This window comes from Phyllostomus hastatus, unplaced genomic scaffold, assembly GCF_019186645.2.
Source record: "Phyllostomus hastatus isolate PE091 unplaced genomic scaffold, TTU_PhHast_1.1 phas_scaffold_78, whole genome shotgun sequence".
NCBI classification, from domain to species: Eukaryota; Metazoa; Chordata; class Mammalia; order Chiroptera; family Phyllostomidae; genus Phyllostomus; species Phyllostomus hastatus.
The window spans coordinates 83,159,184-83,171,756 of record NW_025334041.1 but is presented as its reverse complement, the minus strand read 5'-3'; the positions used below and the strand labels follow the sequence as shown (position 1 = coordinate 83,171,756).

At 43.9% G+C, this 12,573-nt stretch overlaps 1 protein-coding gene across 4 annotated transcripts in view; it reads left to right on the top strand.

The window, feature by feature from the left end:
* Positions 1–11,337, top strand: part of DGUOK (deoxyguanosine kinase) — a 34,779-nt gene extending 23,442 nt beyond the window's left edge. For 2 of the 4 annotated variants that reach the window (XM_045828565.1, XM_045828569.1), the window contains 5 exons: positions 613–800; positions 4,009–4,156; positions 9,506–9,621; positions 10,556–10,655; positions 11,089–11,337. In XM_045828565.1, coding sequence (XP_045684521.1) covers positions 613–800; positions 4,009–4,156; positions 9,506–9,621; positions 10,556–10,655; positions 11,089–11,115 — 579 coding nt within the window. In that variant the 3' untranslated portion in view covers positions 11,116–11,337. The remainder of the gene's footprint in view (positions 1–612; positions 801–4,008; positions 4,157–9,505; positions 9,622–10,555; positions 10,656–11,088) is intronic. The other 2 variants (XM_045828566.1, XM_045828567.1) reach the window with 2 other exon arrangements.
* Positions 11,338–12,573: the final 1,236 nt, after the last annotated feature.

Genomic DNA, 12,573 nt, shown 5'->3' with positions numbered 1-12,573 from the left:
AGAAAGGATCCAGGGCTCCTGAGTGTCCCACACATGCTTCCACCTGCACGTGCTGAGTGAGCGGGTGACCAGATCCCTTTCATAAAGTCTGTAGCATGGAGGAGGGTTTTGTTTGTTAAAAAATTGTAGCCCTTCTTTGAGAGAGAAAGGATTTTATTTGTTTGGTCAGATTTTCAAATAAACAGTTGCTTTCTTGCCTTGGTTGAAGTTTTGTGAAGAAATAGCCACATATGGAAGCCCAAAAGGAAGGCAACATAGTGTTACAGTGGAAAAAATTGTTTCCAAGTAGAGTTTTAGGTGGTTGTTGATTGTTAACTCCCCCTCAGACAGTTTCCACAAATCCATTAATAGTAAGTAATATTCTAATTCCATGTGGGGCCCTTCCTCTGCTCTTCTGTGGTACGTTGAAGATGACATATCATCTTCCTGTATCAGGTTCTTGTCTAATAAAGTAGAAAATCTGTTCCTTGATTATGTAGCAGTGACTAAAGAAAATGTTTGTAATTGCTCCTCTCCTTGATTATTAAACTTGCAGGGGGGTGGGGAAAAGGTAAACACAATGAAGTAAATATGCCTTCTAGGAAATTCTCTTCTTTTGTAATTTCCCTCTAGGCCTGCACTACCCCAAATCTGGGGAACTTGCTGGATTTGATGTATCGGGAGCCAGCACGATGGTCCTACACATTCCAGACATTTTCTTTTATGACCCGCCTGAAAGTAGGGCTGGAGCCCTTCCCTGAGAAGCTCTTACAGGCCGAGAAAGCAGTACAGATCTTTGAGAGGTCTGTGTACAGTGACAGGTAAGACCCTGAACCCGCCACCAGTCAGAAGCCCTGTGCTTGGGGCTGTAGGTTTTCTCTTCTTGCTCAGACCCTGCACCACTGTGGTCATTGAACATTGTACTTTTAAAAACTGCCTCCTTTTTTAAGACAACACTATACAGTTTTGTTCAAACTTATGATTACACAGGACTACCATATATGTCAAGAAAGAAAATTGTGTTTTTCATAAACTAAATGCACTTTTTCCCCACATCTCCACTGATTATGTTTCCCTATTCTTTTCTGGCACAGAGGCAAGCTGGTAAATGCCTAATAGAATCATTACACACTAAAAGGCACAGAATAGACACTTAAGCAGTATATGTGCTAGGAAACCAAATGAATCGGTGGTTGGTTATCACCTTGAAGAAGATAGCAGATGGAACTAAAAATTTGTGTTTCTAAAACGATATGAGAGATGCAGTCACCTTTTTTTTTTATTCTTCAAGAAAGTCTTTCTAAGAAGAAATAGCACATTTGTGAAATTGGCTTCTATTTCGGATTTACCCTTCTTATTTTTTTAATCCTCACCTAAGGATATGTTCACTAACTTGAGAGAGAGAGAAAGTGTGCAAGAGAGAAACACTGATTGGTTGTCTCCTGCATACACCACAACTGGGTGGTTGAACCTGCAAACTTAAAGCATGATGGTCTATCTTAAATAACAAAATGGAAAATGCTGCATTTTTGTTGTCCATTCACTTCTGAAGACACTGAGTTGGTTGCCCATTTAATTCCAAGTTAGACAACCTAGTTCTGCTTCTTAGTGCTCCCATAAAGCCTCCTGGAAGGAAAAATAAGAGTACATTTGTAAATGTCATGTTACTTTGTTTTAATGCTACCTAAAATCATGCAAGATATGAAAACAAATCATGTGGGCTATGCATTCCTTCTCGGTACTCCAAGAGAGAGCCTCCTCTTTATAAAAGCTAAATTTGTGAATTACCAATGGTTGGGCTCTGGATTTTGCTTCTTTTTCACCTGTTGGGTATACTGCTTCCTGTTTTCCTCTCCCCTTTCCAAAGCCATGCCTTCTGGACTAGGAAGATGAGTTACATAGAATCACCTAGGTTATTTGGAAATGTACTCACTCTTGGTCTTTTTATTTCCAACCCACTAGTAGGGTAGGCATGTGAGAGGCCCCTCAGAAATCAAAATGCTACTTTGTTTAGAAGCTACAAGATCTTACTATTTTCTTGGAAGAGATGAGAATTGATTGCACTGTAGGCAGCTACAACATCCTAGATGTTTTCTTCAGAGGGGGCATTTTTAAGACAGAAAGGATAACTAATTACACATTCTAATCTTGATGGTAATTTAGAACCTTTCTACTCTTAAAAATTCGTTCATGTGTGCATTCACTCAGTACAGATACCTTGAATGGCACCCGTGTTCAGACGGCAGGCGGGGCCAGGGGCTGCGACAGGAGACAGAGCAGACCCAGTCTGTGCCTTCACGGCGACTGCAGTCTAACAGGGAACTCTGCGACTGCACACATGCTCGTGTGTTGTATGCGTTCACAGGCGGAACGCGGTCGTTTGGTTGAGTGGACGACAGAGAGGAAGAAACCTGGATCTTCCCTGTTTGAGTTAAAGAAACAATAGCATGTGGTTTTAGAGAGGGGCCCTGCCACCTAGGTCCTTGCAGGGACTCCTTGCGGCCCCTGCATTTGATTTGGACTGCAGTGGGGCCCTGCCCTTAGCATTCAGCGCCACAGCCTTCTGCTCCCACTCTCCCTGGCAGTCACCACCAGTTAGAGAAACAAAGAAGTGCTCAGGAATGCAACAGCTTTTTGTAGGGCTTATTAACAGATCATTAAGTTCTCTTTATAAGATCTTAATTTCCATGTTACTATGACACAGCTGAAAACATTTTTTCAGAAATTGAGTGACAGAAGTCACCTCTTTTCTTTTTACCTTTAGCTAGGCTATCGCTATACCTTTCCAGCCTGGAAGAGTTGACCCTGGAGCTCTCAGATTGGTGTCTTCATAGCCTAGCAAAGAAGGAGTTATAACAACCAAGACACCTTGGATATTATGTGCCACACACTCCTCTAAGTACTTGGATTATGTACAATCCTCACATCAACTCTGTGAGTTAGGTTCCACTGTTCTCTCTTTATACAGATGAAAAAATGGGCCGAGTTTACTGACGTGCCCATGGTGACACAACTGGTAAATTTTTGGAGCCAGGATCAGGCTCAGGATTGTGATTCTGCAACCCATTCTCTTACAGCACACAACTGTGCGGTATATACTTCCTGAGCCATTCATACACAAGGGTTTTGAATTTCTTTTTCTCAGAAGTGCCCAGTTGCTGGGCATTGCATTAGAAACTGGAATTCATTATTTAGGATGTAAATTGTGTTTTGTATCAAGATGTCTGAGGTCTGAAAGAGAATTGACCCTGCTGAAGCCATGGTTCTGGTTACCTCTTATTTCCAATTTATCAGATGTTCCTTTAGTAGTAGAAGTAAGCTAGGGGCAAAGCCAGCTGGTTTTTAGATTTGGCCTTCTTATGTCTAGATTAGAGGCTCAACAGATGAAGCAAGTAAATAAAGAGCTCATGTGTGCTATGGAGAAAAGTTGCATTCTTGATAATCCTGCAGTTAGGACGAAATACATTTATTTCCTGCTCCGTAGGTGATGCTGCTGAAATACAGTTGCTTCTATACTTCTCAGCTAAACAAAGGATAGCTCAGCAGCCTGGAGACCCAGAAGCCCTGTTTTGAAATAAAATGCGGTGGGTGCTTTATACTAGATTGGTTTTTGTTGAGGGGCTTGCTACAATTATAGTAAAGACATCTCAAAAGTTTGAGTGTACATGCACCTTTGCTGTGTGTCTGACTGGTTTCCAGCAGGAAAAAATTGTTAGCAACCAATGATACAACGTGCCCTTCCAGGGCCCCTTTCTCCCAGCGGGTTAATCCAGCTGGAGAGCTGCGATTTTGGCTTCTCAAGTCCAGTTGCTATTTTCTATCTTAGTGTTGAACATGAGGGGAATATTGGTTAAAAATTCAGATTTCTTCAAAATTGTTAAGGCACTAAAAGGGTTAAGTGATTTGAATAGCCATGAAACAAGTTGATTATTGATTTTTCTGCTTCTTTCTCTCCTTTGCCCGTTCCATTTCCCATTCTTCTTCTCTCCCTCCCCCCCCACCCCTCCCCCCATTTACATTTCCAACCAGGTATATCTTTGCAAAGAGTCTTTTTGAAAATGGTTCCATCAATGATATGGAGTGGCATATCTATCAGGAATGGCATTCTTTTCTCCTGCAGGAGTTTGCCAGCCGGCTCCAATTATGCGGCTTCATCTACCTTCAGGCTACTCCCCAGGTAATGCAGAACCAAAAGCCTCTGACTTGAGGGCCATATGAACCTTGAGAGGAGATGTTTCCCAAGCCCCCGATTTCCTGGTTGGAGAAATTAGACTATGGGTATTGTCTGGACCACAGAGAGCACTAGGTCAACACCCTCCCATCCTAGCGTCGAGCACCCTGTTTCCCACAGGCCTTCTGCAGCAGAAGGGTAAAAAAAAATGTGCACAGAAAGGGTTCCTCTTGATATACCAAAGCAAATTGGGCGTTCTTTCTATCACCCAGAGTTTACAGGTTGGACCCTCTGACCAGGTAACCTATAGCCAGTTACCTCAGCTTTTCCCTCCCCCTGTGGCTATCTTAATGGTTTCTTGAATGGTGTGTGGGGAGCAAGAGGATGAGGTTACCTCATCTCATCCTGGTACTGCCCTGATTTATAGCCTCGTTTTGAACCTTGAGGATGCCACTGGTAAGGCAGCATGGACTACAGAAATTGCTTTCCATGACTCTCTGACTTGGACTACGGAGCCAGCCTAGCACAGATTCTGATAGAAGCACCAAAGTCTCTGGAGCCAGTAGTGGTCCTTGGTCTCTGCAGACTGGCAGTGACCTTGGGCAGTCCCTGGAAACCTTTCCCTGGAAGGGCTCTTACCTATTAAATCCAATGGCTCAGACTACTAGTGTCTAAGGGCTCTTCTGGAGTGGGGTCCTGAGTCAAGGCAGGAGGTGTTTTTTGAGAGATGTGTTGCTCTAAGTCTTGAGACATATAGGTAATGTATAGTCAAATCCAGATATACCACATGATCTTAGGATAGGAAAGAAAGTTCTCTCCAGACCAGAGGCCTTGCTTTTTGGAGAGAGAACTGAGCCTTGTAGACAAGAGGAAGCCTGAGGTCAGACTGAGTTGTGTCCAAAAACAGGTGGGAGAGTCCTGTCACATAGGCTGGCAGGAGCTAAGGAGGTGAGGACCAGAAAGAAGGGCCTCACCCCAGGAAGGTGTCAGCCAGGAGAGAGTCCAGGAGTGTGACTGGGACCAGCTATTGGGGTCTTTGTATCAGGAGTTTCTGGAGATTGTGAGGCAGAAACTAGGTCACAGAAGGAAATAAGAAAAGGATTCAATAGAAATAAATAGGATCTAAGGTTTAAAGTAAAACTGAACTAGAGATTCAGTGAGGCCACAGGACTGAGAACCTTTAGTGAAAAGAAGCAAGCTGAAATGAGATGTATTCATTGCAAGTTGACTAGCTGGGTCACATCTGTATGACCTTGTCCAGTACTCTTCATTGCCTGGGAGCATTAATGGAAGAGGCATATTAGGAAGGTGATACACTGGGGTGGAGGGCAGGGATTGGTGTCAGTGATTAGGGGAAAGAGGACCCCTGCCAAAGAGGATGACTTAAAGTAGCTGAGTGTGGGGTTCAGGGTGAGAGGAAAGTCCTGGTCCCAGAAGGGCTCGTGGCCCGGGCCGAGGTGGAGCGAGCCGCAGTGGGGCTGGGCCTGACTGAAGATTGTAGTTGGAGTTTGAAGAGGTACCAGGTTTCTGGTAGGAGTCCTAAGGTGGCTGGCCGCAAGGTGCAGTGGGTTGGAGGGCTGAGCATTGGAGGAACTGGGAGTGCTGACCTGACCTTTTCCAGAGGAACAACTTCATCATAATCAACTCAGTACCATGAAGACAGTACTGGTGGTGACAGGGAAGTGGGTGGACTGGTTCCTGAGAGCGGAATAGGGCGTTTGGCTAGCTGCAGAGGCTTTGTTTCTGGGGAGCTGGGGTTGAAGTGGACCCAGCAAGGAAAGCAGGAAAGGCTTGCTCACTTCTTTGTGCATTCGGTTGGCTTTGCGATGAGGGAGCAATGAAGGTGACGGTGGTGGTGAGTACTGTTACGATGCTGGTGTGGCTGACGTATCTTTTTGGAGAAACTAACTGAGGTATTTCAGCTTAGGGAAGTTGAGGGATTATTGCAACCCAGTGATAGAAAAAGAAAAATAGTTTAATTTTTTTGAGATTGGATGGAGATTTTGGTACTGGTTTGAAGGCATTAGAGCCTGGGACCCAGGAATCCTGGTATCCTTTCCATGAAGTGAGCCTGACCTTCTGTGAGACTGAGAGGTAACTATATTCAAGAGAAGAGCAGAACAGAGGTTAAAACATCTGTGTAAAAAGCCATGCATGTGACCAGTACTCCAGTGCAGAGCCCTGGTAAATACTGATTCAGAGCATGTGAGATGGACCTAAACTAAGTAGGACCTTCTGCTCCTTTCCATCTTCTCTCCTCAAAATTCTAAAAAGCAAGCAAATCAACAGTAACAAACATTAGAAGAGAAGTGGCTGGGCCTCAGTGTCCCCACCCAAACCTGTGGACAGGAAGAGAGTGCAGCCGGCCAGTGTGCCTCCAAGAGCCAGGCCCTGCCTGGCGGTTTGCAGCCTGGAGACAGTGTGCGGAAATGCCTGGGAACAAATGGCACCTGGGTTTGGGAAGCACAGGGGCCAGGCCCACCAGCAGTCACCACCCAGTTGCTGTGTCATCCAAGCAGTCTGAGCAGCAGCTTTTTATGAGGGGGTGTGTGTGAGGGAAAGGGGGGCAGATGGGCAGAAGGGTCCCTCCCTTGGTATTTGCATATACACTGCCCGTTCCTGTTTACATTCAGGTGTGTCCTCCCATTGAGGGGGAGGGACCAGACTAAAGTACTGTGTGCACAGGCTTCTTTTAAAAAGAATTTTTGTAACCATACCAGTAAAGCAAGAATTATGCCCCATGCTCAAACTTCTACAGGGAAGAAGTTTGCTCTGTTAAGCAAATTAGTAGTAAAAATGGAAATATTAGCCTTTTTAATAGGAAAGACCTTAGCAGCAATGTTTGCCTGCCAGCAATGAATGAATAAATATAGCTTTTATTAAAAGAATTGCTCTGCCCTTGGTATAATTGAAAACAGGAAGTCACATTTTTAAAAATAGACATTTTTATTAATTCTGATAATACTTTTCTCTCAGAGAGGAAATCAGGTAGCTTTTCTATGTTTAGAAATCCTGAGGCTTACCTTGCTGGCAGGAATGGAAATTGGTTGGCCTCTAAGGAGCAGTTTGGCAATATGTACTAACAAGCACACATACCTTTTTACCTATTAATTACGCTCCTTGGGATTTACTCCATAAATACGTTCCCACATGGGCAAAATGTCTCATGTGCAAGGCAGCATTGTTTGTGAGAGCAAATTAATGGAAACAACCCAAGTGGTCATCAGTAGGGACCAGCTGAATACATTGTGTCCCATCCATGCACTGGAAATTCCGAAGTCCTGAAAAAGAATAAGAAAGTATTTTACTGACATGTAGCAATCTCCACGGTGCATTGCTAAGTGAACAAACCTAAGAGCAGAATGTATAGTAGGATACCTTTTATATGTATGCGTATGTTTTTGGAAAAAAAGATGGGTGTGAATGTGTATGTGTGTAAAATATATTTGAAAGTATATAAAAAGTTAATAATATTGGTTGGTTGTCAGTGGGGTGGAGACCTGGGCAGCTGAAAGGCAGGAATGAAAAGCTGTGTGACTGCGGAGGGAAGGGAATACGGGGAATGCCTTGAAGCCATCAACAGTAGGAAGGGGATGTAGGTAGGGGCAGAAGGCAAGAAAAAGAGGCAGGTTCAGAGTAAAGAAAAGTAGAAATGAAAAAGATTTTTTTAAAGTAGGAGAAAATAGGAAAATACACATTTTAAAAGGAAAATGGATAGAGAGACTAAATCAGATATTAAAACATTAAATGAATATGTGCAACAAATACTTAATGACCTACTGCTCTGCCAGGCCAGGGCTCAGCCCTCAGCAGGGTGGGCTCTGGCCTGCCTCCTGGGTTCCCTCTTGGAGCACCTTGTGCAGACCTCCTCTGTCATCTGATGCAGCCAAAGTGCCCCTGGAAGTCTGTGTGTGCCCAGGGCCTTCCTAGGACAAGGACTTCATCTGAGTTTGGGACAATTATCGATTGAGGGAAGAGGGAGAGACCAGAAGGGATAAGTTCTAAAACTATTAACATCTGTCTCTGTTAATTTGAAAAGTTGGCATACGATCATAAGTGAAATCTTTGTACATGATTTTGTCTCCGTAGAAGAACGACAGAACAAGAGGGAAATAGCAAAGACTCTGTGCTTTAGGAATTTTGTGCACTATATTTGGGGATTAAGTTTACATTTGGGAATAAAGTTTTTTTCAGTGTTTGGAAGAGAGAAGTCCTAAAATCAGTGGGTTAATCCACCTATTCTTCCAGGACAGGTGACGTTGAATAATGAAATGTTTGCTATGCAGAGAAAGAAGGGAAGACAACTGAGACACAGCAAACATTTGGAGCAAGAGTTTGGAGGTGTAAAAGAGCTTGGTCTGCCCTGAAGGCAGGCTGTCAAATCTGGCTAAAGTAGTGAGTCCAGGAGAGGGGCTAAGGAAATTGAGAGTGGGGATGTGGGAGGGGTGGCCAGACTCTGGGAATGGCCTTGTGACAGGTAAAGAAGAAAGTGACATTCTCTGAGCCATTGTGCTTCAAACTTGTCTACCATGTGAAATCAGAAGGGAATTATGCACACTCTGGAAGTAGGGAAGAAAGGAAAGTTAGTCCCAAACCTCACTGTTTTTCTTCTTTATCTTTGACCAAGGCAGATTTTGCATTTTCCTGCAGAGAGCATTTGCTGTGATCTGAAAGAGATGTTTGCAAATACTTACGCTTTCGTAAATGTGATGCTACTCATACTTCCTTGAACCCGGGGGCGGTGGCTGTAGGCAGTAAGGAGCCTGGAAGTGTTTTAGGCATGGAGAGTGAGGCCATTATATTGGAGTCCTATGGAAGGGTGGACTGAGTGGACAGACCGGGAGGAAAGAACAGATTTTATGGGAACTTGACGTGCCTTACCTGCTGAATCCTCACAGTGACCCGTGGGTGAGTAGAGGATGAGGAAAGGGAAGCCCACAGAGATTGCACCACTGGTGCATGGTGGAGACAGGAATTTAATCCTGGACTTTCTGACCTTAAAGCCTGGACCCTTTCCATACCCTTCACCATCTCCAGGAGGCAGAGAGCCAAAATGCTCTAGCTGTAGTTCAGGTGAGAGTTGATAAGGACCTGACCAGGCCAGAGGTAAGAGAGAAGCAAGGAGAGATATGAAGGAGCATTCAGTGACTTCCTGGAAAAAGCAGGGTAATTCCAGATTCCTGGGTGGATGATGTTTGCCCTTAACCTGTGATTGAATAAGAAAACAAGACCAGAGAGGGAAAGTCGGGGCATATAGCATCCAGGGTAGACATTATGAATGGGTCTGAGAGCTCCCCAAGACTGCATTGTAACAGCCAAGAATGAGCTCAGCAGGGCCTGGGGATTGTCTTTCAGGTTTGTCTGAAGAGGCTACACCAGAGAGACAGGAAAGAAGAGATAGGACTTGAGCTGCCATATCTCGAGCAGCTTCATGATCAACACGAAGCCTGGCTTGTTCACAAGACCACCAAGTAAGCAGCAGAGAGAACAGCGGCCTGCCGCCTCTCTACAGCCAGCCAGTAAAACCCAGGGAGTTCGACACGCAGCCCCATAAGAAGATTCAGAGTGTACTGGAAATGGTTGGAAATTTCAAGCACTTTCCAGCTCAGAAGTTTAACACTGGGTATAGTCTGTATATGCCAAGAGACTTTGTTAGATTGTATTTCCCCAGATTTCTGTTTTATGACATTCCACTGGGCTGGACATGGTGATTGATGATGATTATATAATAGGCTCAGGGTGAACGGCTGAAAAATTTCAGAGAAATTAAGTTGACACTGCTAGTTTTGGCCTTTCCTCTCTAGGCATGGTATGCCCTCTGCTTAAATGTTTGCGGCTCTCACCTTCAGGGTTAGTCTTAAGACTAAAGAGAAATTTTAGCCTTAGTCTTTCCAGCTAACTTTATTGAATTCCTTTTTTTTTTTAATGACTGATATTTCTTCTGGTGATAGAATTTTGTTGCATCCTGGTCACAATTTAAAACATATGAATTTATTTGTTTATTTTTTTATTGAGTTTATTGGGAGGACACTAGTTAACAAAATTATACAGGCTTCAGGTGTACAATTCTACAGGACACACCTGTAGGTGTGCACACCTGTAATTGTGTTGTGTGCCCACCACCCCAAGTCAGATCTCTTTGCATCACCATTCATGCTTCCCTTTCCCTGTGGTAATCACCGTACAATTGTCTATGTCTGTGAGGTTTTTTCCTTTTTTTACTTAATTCCTTCAACCTTTTCACCCAGCCTGGCATAAATTATTTTTTAATTGCTGTATACACACCATTTCATTGAGAAGCCATGTGACTGTAGATGTGTTCTCTGGATTACGAAGACGTGGTGAGCATGTGAGGCTTGGCTCAGCTTCTTTTTTCTGTTCCCTAAATGGTTGCGCTCCTTACAGGCTCCACTCTGAGGCCCTGCTGAACATTCCAGTGCTGGTGTTGGATGTCAACGATGATTTTTCTAAAGAAGTAACCAAACAAGAAGAACTCATGAGAAAGGTGGGGAGGGCCTGAGCTCCTGCTTTCTAATGGCGTTCCTTTATTGCACTTTTATCTTTGCTTCAAACCTAAACAGAATGCCTCAAACTACATTTCACATTCCAAAGCCTGTGGAGCCTTGTAAAAGTTGCAAATATAATCCCAATTTTCTAAAGTATTTGGGGCCAATAATTGTTCAAAAGTTAACTTACAATATGTGCTTCCCAACTAACTTCCTCCTCTAAGGTATTCTAGAACTAGGGAATGGAGACTTCTGGATTCTATTCCCAGCTCTGCCACTTGATACCGTATGACCCTAGGCAGGTCACATTTCCTCTCCATACCTGTTTTCCCTTCTCAAAAAACTCATGGACTACTTATGCATTGTGGATGGACTGTTGTATAGTCTGCTGGCAAAGTGAAATTTAACTGTTGGGTTTTCCCTTTCCCACAGGTAGACACCTTTGTAAATGGTTTATAACCAATACCAGGATGTACTGGCTATGCTGTGGGCTCACTGACTCTCTGAAGCTAGAAAAGCACCGAGTGAACCACCTTCCCATCCTTACCCCCACCTCCTTGTACCCTGAGTGCTGACACTTCATGATGTAGTTTCTGTTACTCGTAGACTTTGTCATGGTCTTCTTTTGTATCTCAAAGTTTTCTATAATAAAGCTTATATAAGTTTTGCTTATTTTGCTAATCTGGTTGTTCATTTATTTCAGCATGTATCTATTGGTGCCTGCTCTGAACTCCTCTCTAAACTAGCTATTTTCACCCGGGAAAAGAATTTTAGCTTCTCTTCTTCCTGAATCCTTCACCAACCAGACATGCCAGGGCAGGAATTGCTCCCAGGACCCTAACCAGGCCCTGCCATAGGTGTGAAGGAGGGAAGTAAGTGGCTCACGGGTGGGTGGGTGCTCAACTATGAGCCCCCGGAGTTCGGAAGCTCCTTTATCTCTTCTCATCCAGCACTCTTGGTACGGAGGGTAGGGTGGAGATTTAGACCTTTGTCCTAGAGCTGGTAGAACCTGGACAAAGGAAAGAAATGGAGAAGTAGGAGAGAACAAATCAGCGTAGAGCTCTGCATCTAACATGTAGGGTTTGGTCATCCTCGCACTGTGGCCTGCTCCAAACGTCTTACCCAGTGAGTTTCAGATGCCTTAATGGAGTGAATCTGTTTATGCTGGAAAGAAAGAAAGAAAAATTTTGTGCCACACTTTAAGCTTCAAAAACAATTTACTGTTAAGAGAGAAAAATACATGTCTATCATCATAAAATCAAATTGCTCTAAGAAGCTTGTCGGCCCATGAGTTGCTGGGAGCAGAACTGCTGGCTCGAGCCCTCAACAGCTGCGCAGGCTCACAGAGAAACGAACGAGCCTGGGACCCAGCCGGTCCTGGGGCAGGCCTGTTTCCTTCGTGCTTGGGAACGTGGCTGTGACATTGGTTTCTTACAAATGGGATGTTTCGAAATAGCAGCACATCATTTCTTTTTCTACTTAAAAAATTTTAACAGCTTTTTTGAGATAGAATTCATATGCCCCATATGTTTAAAGTGAATGTTCAGTGGTTTTTAGTGTAGTCACAGGCTTGTGCAACCACGACCACAGTCAGTTCCAAAAGGCTTCACCCGCCTGAGAAGAAATGCCGTGCCAATTTATCGTCTCTGTCTCCCGCCCCCAGCAGTCCCTAGGCACCCCAGGCCTGCCCAAGGCAGCCACCAGTCCACTTTCTCGATATATGTGCCTATTCTTGTCATTTTGTATAAATAGAATCACATCATATGTGGCCTTTTGTGACTGACTGCTTTCATTTTCAAGGTTCATCTGTGTTGTATCAGTACTTTGTTCTTTTTTTATAGCTAAATGGATATACCATATTTTGTTTATAGCTTTATGGATATACCATATTTTGTTTATCCATCCATTGATGGACAT